At 39.8% G+C, this 21,471-nt stretch overlaps 1 protein-coding gene across 3 annotated transcripts in view; it reads left to right on the top strand.

Moving 5' to 3' along the window:
* The window catches only part of vps13b (vacuolar protein sorting 13 homolog B), a 313,875-nt gene that overhangs the window by 62,622 nt on the left and 229,782 nt on the right, over positions 1 to 21,471 (top strand). For all 3 annotated transcript variants that reach the window (XR_004021152.1, XM_030749245.1, XM_030749244.1), the window contains exon 17: positions 9,336 to 9,520. Coding sequence is in view for 2 of the 3 variants with exons in the window: in XM_030749245.1 (XP_030605105.1) it covers positions 9,336 to 9,520 (185 nt within the window). In the remaining variant the exon portion in view is untranslated. The remainder of the gene's footprint in view (positions 1 to 9,335; positions 9,521 to 21,471) is intronic.

Below are 21,471 nucleotides of genomic sequence, written 5' to 3'. Positions count from 1 at the left end.
AACCAACCAAGCAGCAAACCAACAGCAGCTTAGTGTGGTTCGTCGCATTGCAGGCCATAATTCAGGCCCATGCCAGCTTTTATGTGGCATTTTTAGCAGCCCCTGTTACTTGCTCAGCTATTTCTTAGGGGATAATTTCCTAAAGTATGTGACATTACAGGTGCATGTTAAATAGCCACAAAAAGCTGACTTACTTTGCAAATGGTTCAGAATAGAAGAGAATGTTGGTTTTCCCTTGATATCTAATTATTGGTCTAAGTCTATTACATTGTCAATGGTTAGTTCAACTTTTAACGCTACCAGTAAGATTTTTATGTGAAGTTGAGAAGTACATTACTATGTCTGGACCAGTAGTCTAGACTCTAGATTAGCTCATGTTGTGATTTATGAAGGCTGCTTGAGGCATCTGAGGCATGAGGCTTCTGGTGTGATTGTAATGCCTCATTACTCCTGTTCATAGTTAGTCATAGCAAGCTGCTCCTGGTCTATGTCTCCAAGCACAGCCAAGAACAGGAGGACAAATGCTTTCTGTGTCCTTGAGTAGAGATCCAACTCAAATTTAGCAAATGTACATGAACAGCATTTACTGCTGAGAACATTGACTGTGGCTGTTATATTTGTCTACTGGCCATTTTGGCAGACAATATCATCAAGAAGTTGAACTGGAGTAATCATTTTGGCTGAAGAAGACTGTTTTGGGAGTGGCTGTTGGATGAAAAAAACCCCACATTTGTGTGCACTGAGTATATACTTTAATGACAAATTACAATGGTTTTGTGCATGATGTCATACATGTAGCTACTGCATGAACCATTGTGTTCTTCTACTAAACTTTGGGAAGTGTTGATTTCCTAATCAAGTAATCATCACAAAGGCCTCAGTTAAGCCATTGCTCATCAAGGTTTTTGTGTAGGCAGGGTTAATGTTATAGTAAGCTGTTCCTGTTTGCTGTAGGATAATTGTATGACCTCAAATCAGCATGTGGTTACTGTGGTCATGCTCAGCTTTGAGTTGTAGTTCGGAGGCCATGAGAGCAGTGGGGAATTCATTTGGCTGAACAAGGCAACACATGCTCCCTGTTCTTGCAGAAACATGGGAATGTTTTCCGAACATTTTCACATGATGGAGCTGAATGGACGTGGGCACAAACTGCAACAAGTAGTCTTTATGTATTAACAGGTGTGCATTAAAAGCCTGGAATGGCATATGATGTAATATTGTTCCACTTTTCACTCTGAAGCATCTGAGTGTAAAGGATTGTGAGCTGCAGGGTAAAACATCATATTTCTTGTGGCACAGTCTATAAAATATTTTGGCCAACTTCGTGGTAAGGACTTTTCCTCCTCTGCATCTGCTTTCTGACACTTGTACTTGGTTTTATGGCTGACAGAGATCTGTGGATGTATTGAAGAGTTTTGTATTAAGGATATGGCACCAGAAAATGCAAGACTCGTGCTCTTAGTGATTGATATCCCTGTTCTGATGGAGGCTTCCATGAGTGTTCAAACTGGTCAGTGTTGGAATAATCATAGTCACTCTGCTGTAGAACCATATACTTGCCCCTGTGATTGCAAGTGTCATTTGGTGGCTTAAATCAACATGGGTTTAAAACCAGCCCAGAAGGATATGTTATGCTTTCAAGAAGCAATATTTTTGCAGTCCAAGAATATCTGTTGTGTTTGAATGTAACCATAAAATGTATTTGTATATTTAAATGAGAGCTTGGATGGTGGATTCAGGAGCAGCTGTAGATGTTTTCAGTTGACTGAAAGAGTCTATTAATTCCTGAATTAGTCATCTGAGGAACTGAAGCTTGAGGGAGGGAAAACAGTGGGAAATGGGGAAGGATACATGGATTATCAGCTCTGAGTGGATTATCATCTACTGTGGTGTGCATTCCACTGTCCTTTCCTCCTCACTAGCCCTTAGTACTGCTCCAGTGCATCCTTGAAATCAGCCCGTCCAGTTTTAAGTGCAAAAGAAGAAAACTACTAGTGGTAATAAGGCAGGCAGGAAGGAATGGTGTCACCATGATAAACAAAGCTTTATATTTATTTTAACTTGGCAGCTTGGAGTAAAAAAAATAAAATAGTGTAATACATACTGGCCCTTCTTCTTGTCATATGCATGAGGGTCAAAGGCAATGAGGGGGATCATGGATCATGATTAAAAAAAAAGAAAGCCAATGATTTATTAACTGCTGCAGTTGATATAATAAAGGGACATGCTAGAGTCCAAAGCAAAATCTCTATAGCACAAATGTGTTATTAAGTTTGCAGCCTGTGGATTGAGGTTCTCCTATCTCTGTGTCTTTAAAAAGAACCGCATGCCTACCACAGCTGGACAGAGGCAGGAAGCTATATGCTGCACACACACACAGATTCACCATTATGCAAACACATACACAGGCCTCTTGATATGTTTTCCTTTAACGCCTGATGAACCACGTCATTGCCATTTTCTCGCCTTGCGGTCTGCAGCTGTCTGCGCAACTTGATTAAAACATTTCTTTTAGTAATCCCTGTGTAATGAAGCCCTCTCCTGAGAATGGATCTCAGTGTGTGTACTCATGTGTGAGGTTGTGTGCATACGTGTGTGATTTGGGTCAGGGGTGCTCCAGATGGGAGGAACGGGAGGGCTGTGGCTGTGTCTGTGTCTATGTGTGAGAGACGAGAGAGTGGAGTGTTGGGTTCTATGAAGAGTTTCGGCTGTTCAGGACCAGTGACTGAGAAATGCACACACTGAACACCTTTGACCCCGATGAGCCGCAAAACTTTGAGCTGCAGCTACAGCTACAGCCCATGTCTCCCCCTAACTCATTCACTGACCCAGTGCATAGACTTTAAAGACACTGGCTATGCTGTAGTGGGGATGTTTGTAGTTGAGAGAGAAAATAAATGTGTAAATGTGTCACATAACCAGTCTAATGACAGTGAATATTAACACAAGAAGTATAGTGAGTATGGTGCAAATGAAGGTAAAGGCAATCCAATGCCAGATGGTAAAAAATGTAGAGTGTTACTTATGTATGTTAGTGGGATGTGAGTTAAATTTGAACATATTGTGTCAATAAAAGAAAATTAATAATTCTGAAATTATGTGTCACAAATAGTCACTCATAGCATGTAACCTCACTATATGATGGAAAGATTATTTTAATATGGGAAAAATAATCGTTCCTCTTGATCACTAACTTTATTTATCTGCTCAAGTGAAGTATCCTGAGTCCAGCCTGATTTAAAATAGACCCGAGACAAGTCATAATTATAACGTTATAATAGCATCAAGTTGTGATTAATAACTGGTTTTGCTAAAAATAGCATTTAGGTTTTTTTCTGCACAAGGCTTAGCTGCAGCTGCAGCTACATTTCTCACCAAACCAATGACATAGACCATGTATGGTCAATGAAATGAATTACTGGAAAGAATTATGAGAGTGAATGGTACCTCTAAACGAGTTAAAGGTACCATTTCGTTTCTGTCATTTTTTGAGTTTATTTATCCATGTTTGACTGGATCACTTTTCTGTTTTTTTTTTTTTTTTTTTTTTTTTTTTTATTAATTCAGTTTTTTTTAAATGCTAGCCAATTAACCCAATTGACCTCCAGGTGGTAACATGATAAAAGTTTCCCCCTCCCCCCAGCTGGTCACTTATGTGTTTTTTTGTTGTTTTTTTTGTTTTCTTTCCAGTGTGAAGTGCTTACATGATTTATAATCTTCGTTTGGAGGCTTTGCAACACAGTGTAGTGAGTCTTTTGTAGTAAGATAAAAGAGGGGACTTTAGAACAGCCCATAAGTCACTCTGGTTATTTTCAAGAGGGGGTCAGTGGCCTTGGCTCGGAGAGACTGGGAATTCTGCAATACTTCAGATCAGACTGCACCACAAAAAAAAAAAAAAAAAAAAAAAAAAAAAAAAAAAAAGGACAAAAGGTACAAGCTGCCAGTCTTTCCTTCCCTCCACTCTGTGTCTGATTCCCTCCATAGAAGCTCTGAAAATAGTAGTAGAGATTTTGTCAATTATTTGAGCTGGGAAATGTTTGTTTGTTTAAATAAGGTGAGGCGTGACAGTGAATGATCTGAAGAAACTTTAGATAACTGATCTCAGGACAGTGGCTATCTGTTGTATCTATCAGACAAATATGTCAGCATGTAATGGATTGCATTTGTGTTACTGTGGACTTTGTAAATAGACTCAGATAAGTTAAAGTCAAGAGAAAGTCTCACATTGTCAGCCTTGTCAAAACTGATTGACTTGTCCTGTTGATTTTTTTTTTTTTTGGCTTATTTAACTACCTTTAATTTAGCATTCATTGTGTTTTTGAGCCTTTGCACTGACTTTAGCAGTTTATTGGTGAAGCACTTTATGAGGAATTTCCCATTTAGCCATTCTGGAGAAAAAAATTCCCTCTGTCAGGGAATGTGTCTCTGTGCGAGTGTGCCTCTTTCTTTTTCTATGGTTCACGGAGAGACCAGACACCTTTCTCCAGATCTACTGCCGATGTTCCAGAACTCACAGCTGTCTATGTTGTTGTGTTTTGGAAAGAGTGAGGCCACTGATTTTTGGTACTGTACAGGATATGAGTAATAAGAAAATGTACGTTCTGGAAACTGCGCGCAGGTTCCAAGCTTGTATTCTGGGACACTATGTAAACCATTAGGACCAGCTGCACCTGGCAATGTTCCTTCAATCTCACAAGATGCTGATCAGAAAAAATATAATCATTTTCCTCCCACATTTAGCTTTGCACACGAGGACTTGCTTTTTCTTTTTTAATTTCTCACTTATTGTCTTTGTCGAAGCATCTTCACTAATACCATATCAGGGTTAGGGTCAGGATTTCAACTAATTACTGAACACTTATGCAACATAAACCAGCCTTCTTTAATTATGCTACCTTCATTTTTTTCTGTAAAAGTACAAAACATATCGGTTACATAATCTGTTCCTGTTTGAGTTTGTAGTGGACCTTTTCCAAATACCTCCTTTAATGAGACCACCATTTAATGTATTATTTTACCTGGAGAATAACACAGACTTGCATGTCTGTACTACATATGCTTGTTGTTTCCCCCTTGTTCATTTTTGTATCATCTGCATTGGTTTGATCATGTTTTTCTGGTTCTTTTTTCTTTTTCTATTTTGCTCTCTTTGAAGAACATGCTTCCTTTCAATATTATAGATAATTAGCATAGTGCATCTTTTCAGACTTAAGCGTTGGCACCTACCTTTTTAACTGTTCCAGTTGTAGGTTGTTAGAACAGCAGCCCTCGTCAGCTGTAGCCTCATTACTCCTGCTCATTATGCTCTGGCCCACTAACCTGCTGTTATTGGTTTACAGTGTTACAGATGCTGTGTTCCAGAATGTGTTGGCATGCAGATATATGTGCATTTTGCCAACATTTATTTATTTGTGTCTGAACAGGTATATGCATTTTTGTGGTCATGTGTGGCCTCTGTAAAGCAATAATTAAAGCTTGATAGCTGGAACCCCAGCTGTACTTGTCTAAATATAGATGTAACCACAGCCATACTAGACTAGGATGCTGATTAGCACCATGAAGACCGCTGGCCGCAATGGATGTCGGCTGTGATTATGTGAAATGTTTCTTCTGGGTTATCCAACAAAATGGGTTTATAGGGAAGGTTAGGCTTATCATATTATTAGATTGTCACATGATAGCTAAGCTGTGTTTAGAGATAACCAAAGTATTTTGTGATTATTATCTTTTATTTTTTAATTGTTATGACATTTAAATCATTTGTTTTAATGGCTAAAAGATTTTTTTTTGTTTTGTTTTAAATCTGTGCCTGCTTTGTGTCCACATTTGGGCATGTACACAGAGGAAGCAGGCTAGGCAGAGTACCACAGCTGGAATGGTACTTTTAGCTCTGGCTTATGCCCTCAGCCCAACTTTATGCCCCGTTTGCATGATTTTGACAGGTACACTGGACAGAGACTCCAGACAGTCAACTAGTTGCTTCCCAGGGAAGCCAGGATGTCGTAGTCCTGGTCTAGTTCTTTGTCGCCCAATCATGACTCCAACAGGGGATAAATTGGGAAATGAGGCCAACGAATGTTGTTGAAATACACCAGAGGAAAGCATATTTTGTTGGCTGAAATTGAAACACCTAATTTTTCATATCTCCTGACTAATTTTGATTTCCTCTTAACATTTTCCTGGTGGCCTCTGCATTTTAATAAAAACATTATTGACTTAAAGGACCACTGTGAGGTCAGAGATGGGCTATTCAATGAGAAGTTCAAGCCAAGGACCTGATTTCTTAAATTATGAGTCAGGACTTAAAATGGGTTGTGGGCTCACTTCTGGTAGGTTTCCACATTATAAGAGTAGCATTCTCTAATGAGCATTGCTCCCCAGGCTACAGACTAATATGGATTCTGCACTATAACACTAAAATCCATGTTTGTTAGTTATTGTTAGTTGCATTGTGCATAGCTGTTGTCCATATTGAGCCAAATATTGTAATGTTGTTTGTTACTGCAGGTGATACTGCAGGTGTTATTTTTAACCTTTTTATATATTTTTCCTTTCAAAGCTTGTGGCAACAGTTGTCTGCCAGAAAGCTGTTTACCATGTTACAGCAAGAAACACTGACCGTGCCAGCTACTTAATGAAATCCGATGAGTGCCTGGCTGTCTTCGCATACAGCATTCCCAAAACACCCTAATGAGAGTTTCTGTTTCTCATTTCATTCCAAGATCCAAGTTGCTGTTCGCAAAGAATTGGGCATAATATAATAAAAACAGGTGCATAATTAAAGTTTTAGGGGACCACATGCACATGACAGCTCCCCTTAAATGCTATAAACACTCAAATAAGCCAACAAACTTTCATCCTTTGCCAGTCCGCTCATTGAAGTGGCTTTGCAGGCACATTTGCTCTGCATGTGGGGACATTGTTGTTGCCGACTTCCCTTCACTTTCTTTTGTTCAGCTGCAGTATCTTGCTATGTGTACACACAGTGTGCACATATTTGAATGCACAAAAAACACACGAAAATCTGTGTGATTGATGTCTTGTTGTATAGCATGCAACAGTAGTGATTTTTAATAGCAGAAAAGCATGACATGGCATGGTTCACTATGTTGCCAAATGCACCACATGCAGCCAGAGAATTTAAAGTGTATATGTGTGCTGTCAAGGTAAACTCATTGACCCAGTCAGGTTTGAATTTTCTTTCTTCCCCTCTTCTTTGTTTTTAGCCTTACGTCTCGCTTTATCAAACACGTTCTCACTTTCGGTCTCATAGAAGACACAGCAGATGCTTAAGAACTCTGGATCTGCCTGTGTGCAGCTAACTGCTCATGTCACCCTGCCGAACCACCCAGGAGCAGAAGAAAGGGAAAGATAAAGAGACTTGAAGAAGGAGAGGGGGGTGAAGCAGAGAAGTTAAATGATTGCAGAGCTGCTGAGCTTAGAGAAAGACCTTGTGACATGTCCCACACTCGGAACTGGGACCAGACCAAAATGGATGCGTGATTAAATGAACTGTGATGCTCGTTCCTGACACGCTGCAGCCATCATTGGAATTAGTCACAGTTCTATTTTCAATGAAAGCTCCACTCATAGGGCAGATTCTGTTACAATATGTAGTCAAGTGAACACACATGCACAAAACAGATAGGTATCTGGGCTGGGGGCACTGCCAGTCTTCAAAAACATAGCCCAAGAATCTTTAGTTCCACTCCTGTTTTACTGTCTTGAGAACATGAGAGGAAAACAGGAGTGGAACTAACAAGACTTATTTGCCTGTGCTTAGTTCAGGCTCCTTAGCCTCAGGCTCCTTGCTTAATTGTAGGTAGTAAAAAGAAAAGTACAAAGACAACACATCTAGAAGTACTGATATTAAAATAATTTCAGTTGTAATACCAGCATCGGACCACAGGAAAATTTGTGTGATGTGAAAAGACACCTGGATGTCATAACCAATTAGGTGAAAACACAATATAATTTGGTATTCAAAAAGAGCATCCCAGAAGGGGTAATGTAAAGATGGGGAGGGGTTATTCAGTCTTTGAAAGGCTGTGTGTTGTGAATAGTTAGTTGAAAAGTATTTCTAAATGTAAAATTACAAAAAATAATCATGTGTGCGACATGATATCATTAAATGATTCAGAGAATCTGCAAAAATGTCTGTACACAAAGGGCCAACACCGAATTCATTATGGAATAGCAATGATCTTTGGGCTCTCAGGCAACAAAGCTATCTTTTGATGGCATTATTAAAAGTGTTAAAGACATATTCAGTGTTTGGAGCAAATATACTCTTTTTTTTTTTTTTTTTTTTTTTTTTTTAGGGAAAGCCTTGCTTATTTCAGCAAGGCAGTGCCAAACTGCATTCTGCACATTTTACAATGGCATGGCTCTGTAGTATGAATCTGAGTGCTAAATTGACCAAACACGTCACCCGTTAAAACTATTTGGAACGTTATAAAATGAAAAATGCTACAAACGAGGCCCTGATGAACAGCTAAAATTGTACATCAAGAAAAAATGGGGAAAGATTTGGCTTTCAAGACTACAGCAGCTGTTCTCAGTTCCCAGATGATGTTGTTAAAAGAAGAGGTGATGCAACATAGTTGGGACACATGCCCCTGTCCCAAATGTTTTCAAAATGAGAGTATAGTTTTCAAAAACATCAAATTTCTCATTCAAATCATTGTTGACTTAGTACTGTTACAAATGCACCATTTTTAATTAATACTGGCTCAAAAAGGAAATCAGTTTTTCTTCTTATTTTACACAGAATTCTATGAAATGAAAAACAAAGCAAGTGTGTATGTGCGTGTGTGTGTCAGATGAGAAATGAGAGCATGCTCTGCTGAGTTTCTGATGGACAGAGGCCTGGAGGACTCCATCGGACTGTGGTGTTACCTCATCCCCCTGAACGCTCAACTCATCAGCTCGTCATACGCACAGACTCACACAAACTCTCTCCCTCCACACTTTTGGAGACAGATGAAATATTAAAGGCGTAGAGATTCTTTTCAGGGTCGGGTTTCTGGGCTGTACATCTTTTCACATAAATCATCATCACAGTTTTGACGGAGGGGAGAGAAGGGTCGACAAACTAAACCTACCTGCCAAGTAACTAAGGAAAGCTTGGCTCACACTTGGTACTTCTTCAATTTACTGTTGGAATGTAGTTCTACTTATTTGGCCCTTGGTGCTATCAATGAGCTGTTTTATATTGTGATGTGATATTGATGGATTTGTGGAAGTTGTGAACCATTTGTTTCCACCAGTGTCTGTTTCATTTAAACTATATTGGCATTTATGTGCATCTGACTCTGTCTTGTCTTTTCTTGCAGGAGCAAAAGGTCTTCAGTCCCCACCACAGAGTTTATTTTTGAACTTCCACACTTCACTATACAGGCCACAAGGGCCCAGACACTTTTGCTCCAAACAATCTGTCAGAGCTGGACCCACAGCATGGTCAACGGAGCGCCAGTGACACTCAGTGAAAGTCTGCTCAATGAAGTGTACAAGGTTCCAGGTAAATAACATGCAAGGCCATATGAAGCTTATCTGTTTGTTAAACGCAAAACCCCTTAACACAAAATTCCAGTTTCATTCATTTCTTAACACTGACCAAGTTAATAGTATTGGTCTTTTTCTACTGACCTTTGATCGGCTACATTATAGTGATTGTAGGTTGAGGCCTGTTTAACTAGAAGGCTCCCGGTGAGACAGAGTTGGACTCAAATCAAAATTTCAAAATATCTTCTCGACATTGAAATTCACTTCTATGTAGTTGGGGTTTTCTGTGTGATAAATTTACGGTACTTCTATTTTATTTTGTGTGCACGTGTTTCTTCTGCTGACACTGATTGTGCATCGTATACTATCCAACAGAAAAACTATCACAGAGTAGAAAAGACATTTGTAACTGCTTAGCAGGGGGACGGCGCTCTGTGTTTTTTAGTGGTTACAATAATGCTGTTGTTATTATAAGGTAGCAGTATTTCTGCAATGGCAACCAAGTCACTTGGCCAAATTTAAAAAAGCAAAGATCTATTGTATTCTTGAGTGGCTCAGTAGTGATGGAACAAAGAACAAACATACTCATCTGGTCTCTTTTAGACCAGAATATTAGATGTTAAGGCATTCATTGTGGTTCTTGATTTATTGAAACCTCTTTTTTTCCCTCACAAACTGCATTTAAGGTCCTTTGTTTATTTGTACCAGTAAATTGTCAGGAAAGATATATTGAACTGGCTAATACTGAAAGTGATCTGACTTTCTTATGAAAAGTTTTCCAGTTATTTCTGAGGGCACAGCACATTTGTTAGACTGTCATTGATGGGAAAACAAGCCAACTTGATAGCAGCTATTGAAGTATGGGCAAATTGGCATGCACATAGCTAAAAGTGAAGGTCTTGAAATATACAAGTTCACATGAGACACTTAAAGATCAACTTGTCTTGTGTCCATTGTGGGGTACTGGACATGCAGCTGAGGCCAAATTAGCTCTGAAATGCTTCATGTCGCCTAGGATGTCTTAATCATCAAATAATAAATTTTGACCCTTGTTAAATAAAGGTAGGAGAGACTGAATTCAATAAAACAGTAGCGTTTCTCATGACGGTAGCATCTGGACAGTCCTCTGGAGGGCCAGGGATTTTCCAACTCATTAGGATCATGTTGTTTGGTATGCCGTCAACATTCTCCCCTAGCCAAGCCAGCCAAGCTACCTTTTTCACCGTTGTGTAGCCGCCAAAATTTATGAAGCTGGTCTCCCGTGGAGTGAAGTCAAATATTCCTCTCCCCTCATTCTGCCGTTCTCTTGGAATGGGGCTTGAATAGCGACATGGAGAAACATTTGCACATCTGGTTCATGTGCTGGCAGGCTAGAAAAGGAGCAGTGGGGGCTTAGAAGAAAAGAAAGTTTGAGCTTAAAAGGCAAGAGACTGAAGGAGAATAGGTGGTGTGTTGGGTAAGTATATATGGGGAAAATACTCAGCAATAATTCCTATGATATAACCAAAGATGTCTAGTACTCTATCTGCTTTTACAATTTTGGTGACACTCATACCTTAAGGAAGATGTGCGCTGTCCAGTTGGTAAGAAAGTGAAGTTTGCCATGGTAGGAGGCACTGCATTTTCCCTTTAGCGGGGCTGTGGTAAAAGTTGCAGGTCTGTTGCAACAATTAGGTCTAAATTAGGTTTGAACCTCAAGTTTGTTCTTTTGTCACCAATTACTGTAGCAGTCATCAAGGTATTGCCAGGACACGAGCGACACGCAAATGCCGAGGCTAAATACTGAAGACGGCAAACAAAAGCTGTTCACTTTGAACACATGCTTTTTCATTCTTTTAGGAATTTGTCCTCCCTTCTCTCCTTTTGAAGTTGCAGGGTTTTTCAATAGTGGAAGGTGTTTCATATTGAGGTCTAGCTGATAACACAGATGGTCAGTGTCCTTCGCGGGAGGGAACCGTTTAGGTATGAGATTTAATTCGCTGTCCAAAGGAAATTCCACAATTCAGCAACAGACAAACTCAACAGCTTCAGTTTTAATCTTAAGGCACTGACAGACTGTAAAAATTTCAAAAATATTAAGAGCAACATTCAGAGACTAAAATTCATTGCAGCTGACTGGAACACAGCCGCTAGGGCTTGTAATACTTTAAGTTACTGTGGTGCTCAGTGGCAACTACAGGAACAACACAGTGCACAGCACATGCAATGTAATCTGTGTTTCACAAGACCAGATATGAGTGAAATCAGAAAACAAACCGTAAAATTATATTTTCCTTGAGAATCAGTGAATTTTTCGGTCGATTGCATGTCTGGACGGTTTATCACACAGCTGTCTGTGGGACAGTGTTGATTTCCACTGAGCTTTGCTCAGACATCAGAGTTTTGTGTGGTGACATTATTCCAACATTCTCCTTTACATTCCAGTGAAGCCCACACCAGTGTTGTATTTTATTGGTGAGCCATGCTGCAAACAGTATGTCGTAATTGGTGTCTCTGGCTGAAAATGGACAGGTGATCCTGTGTGTGCGTGTGTATGCTTGCACCAGCGCATGCACTCCTACACTATGTGCCACCTGTCCCTTTTCAGTTGCTCATGAGGTTAACATCATCTGTGTTGGCTTGGCTGTATTTTACTTCATTCCTCATTCATAACTTACATTTTGCTTTAAAAAATAGTATTTTTCTTTCTTTCTTTTTTTAACCTCTTAACTAAATGTATTTTTGTTTATTCTTTGCTCCTGTGATTTTACTATTATGCTTTTAAATCTCCGTTTAAATCCTCTCTGTTGATAACTTTTAATTTCCATCTAATTCTTCTCTTTTGCATTTATCACTTTTCTACATTTGGAGAACTGTCTCATTTTCCTTTTGCTGATCTTATACACTCATATTCATTTTTTTTCCCCCCCATCTTTTTTTACAGTTGTCAGTGGTCCGTGTGTCTCCAGGTTCTATGTTATATATATGTTCTAATGTTTAATATATGTATGCTATTGTGGTTTTCAGTAGCAGCAGTAGTAATAGTAGTGGAATGAAGCCAGTAATTCCTGTCTACCACTACTTTTAGCCACTGCTAACCTCAGATTCAGCAACACAGTGACCACAGTGACCTCCCACATATTACTCAAGTCTGCATGCATTTGAGTGTGTGTGTACAAAATGCTGTGTGTAAGTATTGTGTGTATGTGCCTGATTTTTAAAGTAAGGAATTGTACTCCACCAAACTTCTTTTTTCTCATTGATAATTGCCAATCATAATAGGCTCACAAATACATTTCTACTGACACACGATGTTACACTGAGTAAACTGAAATTAGATGTCTTTGTCACGTCTGTGACATAGCAACAATTCTTCCAGATACCACATATATACACACACTTGGAGTAGCTTATTTAAATAGATCAATTTAAAAGATGCATTTTTTTTAACTTGTTCATCTCTTTTAAACACAAACAATGTTTAAAATGCTCTTTGTTATTTGACTGAAAGTGAGTTGTAGGTGAGCTGTGTTAACTTTCTACAGTCCAAACTTTTGCACTTGACTGTGACTTTGGTTCCCGCTTCCCTGTTTTCCTGTACTAGGCTATATTTGAAAGACAAAAGATCAAAGCAGTTTAAATTAGCATAAAATTGGCATTTCCACCAGTGATGGATTGAGCTATAATGTAGCTACCACAGCTGGTTTTCCGGCCTTGGAGCTCTGTGGTGGTCTGGACTAGAACAAGAAGAGGGAGGTCTGGTAAAAGTTGGTTGGTGGTGGTCACCAGCCATGCTTTAGATGATTGCTGGGTGATATACGAGCTGTGACATAGCTTTAGCGTGACAGACACGAGGGAAAAAGAACAGAGGAAGAGAGAGTGAATGATATAATGAGCAAAATGAAAAATGAAAGAAAAAGGAACATAAAGGTTGAAGGGAAAAGTGACAGAAGGAAATAAAGAGACTGAGAGTGTGGGGCCAACCTCAGTGCCCAGAAATACAACTGGTCATTGGTTTGCTTTATTAAACCCAGGTCTGGCACCTAATTGAGTGTCAGGTTAGGCAGGCAAAGAGACGTGCATATTTGCAAATGCACAGATGCATGCCTACCTCCATCCTTAGTGGATCCTATATATACTTTTGAACTCACACATATGATCCCATTTAAGGCAAATGATGGCAAGAATGTTGGGAGAGAACAAGACTATGTTCTCACTGCATAGCAACTTGAAGCATGTTGATAATGTTAGTAAGGGACGTATGTGCTTTCTCATTTAACCGTATCATTATTAAAACAAGTTTTTGTTTTTAGTTCTCCCTACACTTACCACGGGGAAGAGAAGAAAGGAGAGGGGATGGGGGGGGGGGGACCTTAGCACAAAGCTGCAGAAAAGATCGGGAAAAAAAACTCTGTCTGTTCAAGGTCACATTAAGGAGGCTTATTTATACTTTTCTTCACACCCCACTGATATTTCCCATTGCTTGGAAACAAATGTGATCTTTGAGACCACGTCAACAATAGCTTTTACGCGTCTTTGCACGGCATGAAAAAGGCTGCTCCTGTCATAGCCAGCAGTTCAGATCTCTATGATCTAACTGCCTTCAAGAGCACAAGTCTGACGCAAATCCCTCTGTGACGCTGTGGCACAATAAATGTCAGTAATAGCTCCTTGTTATTGGAGTGGAAAAACTGTCCATTTTCCTATGATTCTGTCACCTGTGTAATCTGATCTTTGGTATGTTGTAGATTTCATGTTTTTTGGTCCCAGAATTTACCCATCTGTCTCTCCTACCTCCTCCTTCCTCTGTTTTTTTTTTCTTCTCTTGAACACGAATAATGCAGCTGTTAGTAGCATGCTCCTGGCTATAAGACTGAACACAGGAGGTTGCACTTTGCTCTGTTTTTCATTGTTTTCCTGTGTAGATTTTGGCTGACATAGGCTTCTTACTCACAACCTTAACATTTCTCATCTATTAATCAGGACAAGTCAGAGAAACATGCAGCTTTGCCCCGTCATATAATGAGCCTGTGCACTTAGCTCATGGAGATTGATTTGATGGTTCTTTTTGATTGTTCTACTGTGAACGAAGGAAGGACAACAGTCTTTTTTATGGTCTGTGGTTGTCGCAAATGTCAGTAAAGAGATGAGAAGCTTAATGAAAACCCTGAGATGTCTGTTTCAGCGTGGCCTGGCCTCTCACTCAAGTATCCGAACTTCTTTGAAGAGGTAACTTATTGGTTTGAGAGAAATTTCTGCCTGTCTACTTGTCTGCTTCACGGATTGACATCAGGGCAGGAAGAAAGCAGGAGGGAAATAAAGAAAGAAGGCTTTTTTCATCCATACGCAACCTTATTTCTGACATAAAAAACACGTTGTGTCAGCATCAGAGAATCGATAAATAAATCTTGGCTGGAACTTGAGACGGTTCTTGTCAATGAAAACTTCAATGAGCTACAGACGGGCTTGCTCCACTCCTGGCAGATTGTGATGATGTTTTAAGTCAGTCCAGACTTCACTGCTTTTCTTTTGTCTTCATGAAGAATTCTGCTCTTTCTCTGTTGTTCACTTCAGTCCTGATCTAATCAGAGAAGCCAGTGGAGTCAATACAAAACAGAAGTTTGCTGTGTAGTCCCACAATTAAACATAGGATTAGGTGAAAATTATTTTTTTAATGGGATGAGAGGGACAGGAAGTGTCTGAGGTCTGGTTTCGTTTGCACATGTATGCGCAGATGCAAAATGTATATACATGTGCATGTCTCCTCATCAAAATTGGATTGGTGATCTCAGACACTCAAAGGGGGACATCAGGCTTGTCATTTCTCACCACGGTTGTCCATTTATCATGCCTTTTTTCCCTCATACCTCCACAGAAGTTAACTAAAGTAGTTTCTTCCCCCTGTTTGTTTGAACTGCAGCCCACTTTTTCTGCCATGGGAAATAAGATGTGATTCCAGGCATGTTCTAGCTTTTTGTTGTCCTTCTATGATACGAATGTTGAATGATCTTAGAGGCATCATTTAGTTTAACACCAACTCTAACTTACCATTGGCACATTGGTGGTCAATTTAAAGAACTATTATGCTTTTGATTATTGCTAAGTATGCCAAACATGGGTTAAGATAAATTTCTACAGATTTAAGCTTTTTCCATTTATAGCTGAAATAATCAGCTCATCTCTCCTGTGAGGTGTTAAACTAAAATATGATATGAAAATCCTCTGTAGACTTGCTTTATGAAAACTTGTTGGCCTCTAAAATGTGTCATCAGCAGATAATATTTTAAACAGATCCTAAAGTGTGAACAGTTTTTTAAAGGGTTAGATTCTTGTAAAGCCTGCTGTGTTGTGTATGTAGTGAATTTTCTGCATTTACAAATATTATAGTGATTGTAGCTATTAAACCTAAAAATCCCTAGAGATATACATTACATATATTACTGCATAATGTTTGGGTAACAAAAATTGGCAATGCTTAATAAAAAAATAATACACCAAAGCAAATCTCTGAGACATTAAATACAATACACTAAAAGTATAGTAGACTTTAAAGCACTCGCAGCAGACTGTGAATGTTACCAAGCCTTGAATCAATGACAGCCCCAAATAAATCTGTTTGTATTTATATCATCTGGTAGTGTCTGCAGAGCTGGCTCCCTGCTGTGAGCCAACCACCCCATCTGAGGGTAGTGACTAGTGCCGACTGAGCACATAGCTCCACGTCACAGAGCCATAAATTTCCACTGTAACTCCCATTGAAGTGTCTCAGCAGCACCAAAACCCCAGTCACGTCTTGGCTACCACCACACACAGACACAGTCAGCCTCTGCAAAGCTGAGACATAAATATTGATCTCAGCGGATTATTGATAAACAAGAATGCTCTGCTCATTTTCCCTTTAATTCTCCCCCTTAAGGCGAGTGGAGTGAGGAGAAGAAAGCTTGTGAAGAAGAACAAACATAAGTTATTGAGATGCAGAGATCTAGACGGAGGGAGAGAGAGTGCGAGGGATCGAGTAGTAATCCAGAGTTGGATTTCAGCAATAGAGGGGACTGGTTTAGCGTCATTAGCTGTGGTCTGTAGTTTTGAGCATCTCTCATGGTGAAACCACACTGGTATTCCATCCTGGCATCTGCTTCAAAGCTAGAATGCCCCTGTTTCTTATGCTAACCAAATTTGTCAGAGCAGCATTAGGCTGGGGATATGGGAGATTGAGAGGCAGGCCTTCTCATCCAGAACTGTGTTTTAATGACCTATCTTACCACCGGCTAATCATTTCCTTACAAGTGGCGATGAGGGAATTATCTATGTCACAGCACATGTTTGTCTATCACATTTAGCACATCTGTCGCTCCCTTTTCTCTCACGCTCTGTTTTGCTCTCTCTCCCCCATCTTGGTTCTTTTATAACTCACATTCACTTTTGCTCTTCATCTCATTCCCCCCACCCCCCCACCCCCAAACCCACCCCCCACCCCCACCCCACCCTCACCCCATCCCACCCCACCACTGTCTTCCAAACCTCACTGCCTAGGCACATTAGTATTGGCCAAATTGCTTCCGCATGAATACTCCTTAATTGTGGTAATTCAGTGGCAGAGAGAACCACAGTTTGAATGTGTGGAGAACATGTGTCACTGCTTTAGTGGGCCGACAGAAAAATCGGCAGCACCTGGAGGGGATGGAAATCATGAAAATTAGACCCCCAGCTTCTGCTACCACCAGCACTTATACCCCATCATTGTCTTTATGCCATGACTGTTATAGGAGTGAGTACTGCTTGCACACACCACTACCGCTGTAACCTCCTTTCAATTAGGTGGAAGCAGCTTGACTAAGCTTTTCTCATGTGTAATAAAATAAATCTTGTTTAGAGACACTTGCCTGCTTGCTTTTCTCTGTTTTCTGTCTCACCAACCAAACTTTTTTTTCTTTTAAAAAACAAACAAAAAAACAACCTTTCTTTCTAATATGCATAAAAACAGGTCAAACTCTGGCAGCAATTACTGGTTATTTAAACTGCCCGGTTCCTTCATGTATTTACAAACAGCTGTTGTTGTTTATATCAAAAATGCATATCTGTAAAGATTCTTACAACCTTAACCTGTCCTAATGTATCCTAACTACAGTCTCTTCAAATATCAAATTCAGTTCAGTTCATTTTTATTTCTGTGGCTCTAAATCGCAAAACATGTCATATCCGAGCTGTTTCAAAGGAAAGATCCACAGATTGAATCATACATAACATTTAATACATTCCCCAAAATACCTTAATCTTAATTCTGATGTCATAAAAGGCACTTCCTGGTAATGTAGTAATTAGGTTTTCTTTTGTTTTTTTTTTGTAGACTTGCATTTGACCAACAAAGTTGCTCTCTTCTCAACTTTAACTGCATAACAAACCACTAGTGGTTCTCCTTGTCTGTTTTCCTGTCCCACTCTCTCAGCATGTGTCTGCATTTTTGCTGTGTGTCAGTTCTGGGCAAGGTGCCAGCAGACCTGCTCCTACTTACTGCTTCTACTTCAGCCCCTCCTGACTTAGGAGAGACAGTTATTGTTTCTGCATCAGCACTTAATGGCTCAGCTGGCTGCTTTCAGGCTACCCAACTTGTCTATGTCTACCTCTTGTTTCTGTCAGCCCCCTAGCTCATGTGGGCCTATTGCCAACCTTGGAGGTTTTAATACTTTAGGTGCTTTTCCCTTCTTTGCCTGTCTTTGTCTTTTCACCTGCCCATTGTGCTTTAAAGATAATGTACATCCTCTTTTCAACCTATTGCCATCACATATAAAGCTGCATGGAGGGAAGCGTAATAACTTGAATCAAAATAGTTGTTCTAGCACAAGCCTTATAAGTTGGTTTACACTGTATGTTGTACTTTTTTTTGGACTTGTTATTTAGAATAGTATTAAAAGGGAAAAAAAACACAAACAGCTTTTATATAGTGTCACAAATTAATGTAAAAGTAATAAAAGTATTTCTGGGTTATTATTTAGAATGTTTTGTGAATGTAGGCTAAAAGAAACAGGTTGCATCTTGAATTAGATTTTTAGACTTGCCTGGTCCAGCGTTCCCATACCCTTCCTCAAAGCTGTGAGAGAAGGACATGTTGGAATGTGTAAAGCATGGCTTTCAAGCCTGCAGATGTGCTGCACATATATACTGAACACGCCAACTATTGAGGTATGCAGAAAGCAAAGAAATTCACTTCCACTTCCCATACAGTGCATGCATCAGTGTGTGCATTCTCCTTTTTTGCATCAGCTTTTTCTACCGCTTAATGTTTCTTTACTGACTTTCCAGCCCCCCTTCCCTTCATCTTCCCCACACTTTCTCATTGGTGTTTTCTATGGCAAATGCAGCTGCCCATGGTTGCTCCCTCAGTGTTTGATGGAGTGCCATGCTCTCTGGCCCCTGGCTGTATGTTTATGTACTTCTTGCACCTGCCTTTGCTTGACGAGTAACAGCACACACTCACTTAGTCGCACACAGAAACACACACTTCTGGTTGTAATACACACGCTAATGCAACTTACACACATAAAACACACTGGATACTGGTGTTTAAGCCAACAAACTACCTACCCTTGTGTTTTTACTCTTCCTGTGTACCCCACATTTTTATAGTCTTAACAGCTGGACAAAACATTCCCAAGAGCTCCCCCATGCAACAACCACCAACCCAGCAGGTGCACGGTGCCCTTAGGACATCTACATGGGCAAGGGGAACATGTTATAATGATACCTCTAGTGCCATTTATCAAAGAGAAAACAGAGTAGAGGGAATGGCTCCTGTCATGTTACAGATTGGTTTGCATTTTTAACATCTTCATCTTGTCCAGCCTCTGGGGAGCAATCAGGGCAACTCAACATTGTTTGTCATTTTTCTTTTAGTGCTGTTTTGTAAAAGGCCAAATGGTCACTGAATCTGGTTATTCATTCTCTATGATGGCCTGCGCTTCCAGAGTAAATGGGTCATGTGTTTTTAGGTTCACTCAGACGCACTAAATGATATAGCCAAATGTCTTGGGCAATCCTTTTATGGCAAATACATATAGCTATATTGTTTCTAGTGGGAGAAGTGAACCTAACTTTATGTAGTACATATATCATTCTTAGTGGTTCCCTCTGGTCCTGGGTCACATGAAATAACCTGCAATCAGTGTTTCATGTGTATACATGTGCGAATTTTCACATGCACACTTCTCTAAAGTCCAAAGTTGCTTCCTTGATTTCTACAAAAAGAAGCAATAAAACAACACAACACTACACTAAACAAACAAAACAAAAAATAGATAAGATGATGACTGAATTTATCCACACGGGGCACCCCATTAATTTTGTGGTTGGAGCACAGACTGTATTTGGTTGACAATTAGGTACCAGCTCTCCCAATTTTTAGGTGCAGCATTATCGTCTCAAAATCAATACACACCTAGGAATGCAAGAGTGGGAAGGAAATTTTTAATTAGCAAAATCACCCTTATAATTTGGAATGCCGTTAATTTTCAATAGAGCATGCTGGACATTTTGACAATAGAGTTGTGTTATTTACAAGGTATATATTGGGCATTACCATTTACTTAAATGAATGATATCTCTACATTCATTAAACTCTATTGCAGTGTAAATAGAAAGCGGCTCCAAGAGAAGGATATTGATTGCCGGTTGCCTGCTGCCTCAGTCTGAACAGAATAAGGCAGCTGAACAGAGAGGCATACAGCATTGCTCTGTTTGACCTGCAGATATGTTAAGAGAGAGACAGAATGAGGGTTATTAACATAACCATCTTCCATCTGGTCTCACAGAGGGCCTCTCAGACAGCAGGTGAAGAGGTTGATGGGCAATTTGTCTCAGAGAGAGAGAGAGAGAGAGAGAGAGAGAGAGAGAGAGAGAGAGAGAAGGGAAGTCAGTGGTTAGAGATTTTTTTAGCAATTTTCAATAATTCCCCTATTTAAGTGTGCCATGTATGTCTACTCAAACCTGACCTACTTTACACTGTCTGCTGATTTACAGTAAAACTACATTTGAACATTTAGTTGATTGGGACTAACAACAGCAAAGAAAAATACTGTGTGCTATACTGGTGTAAGAGTCCACCCAGTTTACTGCTGATTATGCAGTGCCCAGATTTTTCCAGTACGGAGAAAATGTGTTAGAACAGAAAATCTGTATGGATACGAAAGGGTACGAGGGGAGAAAACTAGTATGCTGTAGCTCAGGAAGTAAAGCAGGTCCTCAACTAATCTAAAGGTTGGTGGTTTGATCCCAGGCTACTCAAGCCTGAGTGTCAAAGTATCCTTGGGAAAGATACTGAACTCTGAGTTACCCTTGATGTATCCATTGGCGTGAGTGAGTGTGGGGTAGGTTAAAAGTGGTTAGGCATAGAATAAAGCACTTGTATGAATGTGTGTGTGAATGGGTGAATGAGAATCATAGTAGAAAACACTTTAAGTGCTCAACTTGAGTAGAAAGGCACTATGTTTAATACCCCTCCATTTACCATTAAGTAATCCCTGGTGTCGAGTTCGTGTGTTTTAATTGTTCTGCCTTGTTCCTTTATGTATTTGTATTTATACTGAACCTTTTTCTGCTGTTTGTTCTGCTTCTCTGGCTCATTGGTTTTACTGTCCCTAGGCCAGCACAGGACAGAAAAAGCCCCACTAAGTTGTAGACTCGACTGAAAAAGTGCTGTGGACACTTGTAGGAAATAAAGCACAATCACTGTATGAGAGGATTATTTGAGAAGTAAAGCCTTATTGGAACAGGTGATGCAAGAATTAAATGTGATTCCCTTGGACAGTTCCAGCTTACTGGAAGAATGTAGCATGTGATGAATGGATCCTCCTCTCCTCTCTCAACAGGCGGTTTGGCACATAACTCCCTTAACTCCACAATATCTTTTAGTCATCCAGCTATGTCTCCCTCCTTCTCCTGTTATGTGTTTGAAATAGACTCTCACCATAGAAATAACACTGACATATCATAATA

This window comes from Archocentrus centrarchus, chromosome 16 (genome assembly GCF_007364275.1).
Source record: "Archocentrus centrarchus isolate MPI-CPG fArcCen1 chromosome 16, fArcCen1, whole genome shotgun sequence".
NCBI lineage: Eukaryota > Metazoa > Chordata > Actinopteri > Cichliformes > Cichlidae > Archocentrus > Archocentrus centrarchus.
The sequence above is the reverse complement of the archived record's forward strand: the minus strand, read 5'-3'. Positions and strand labels throughout refer to the sequence as shown.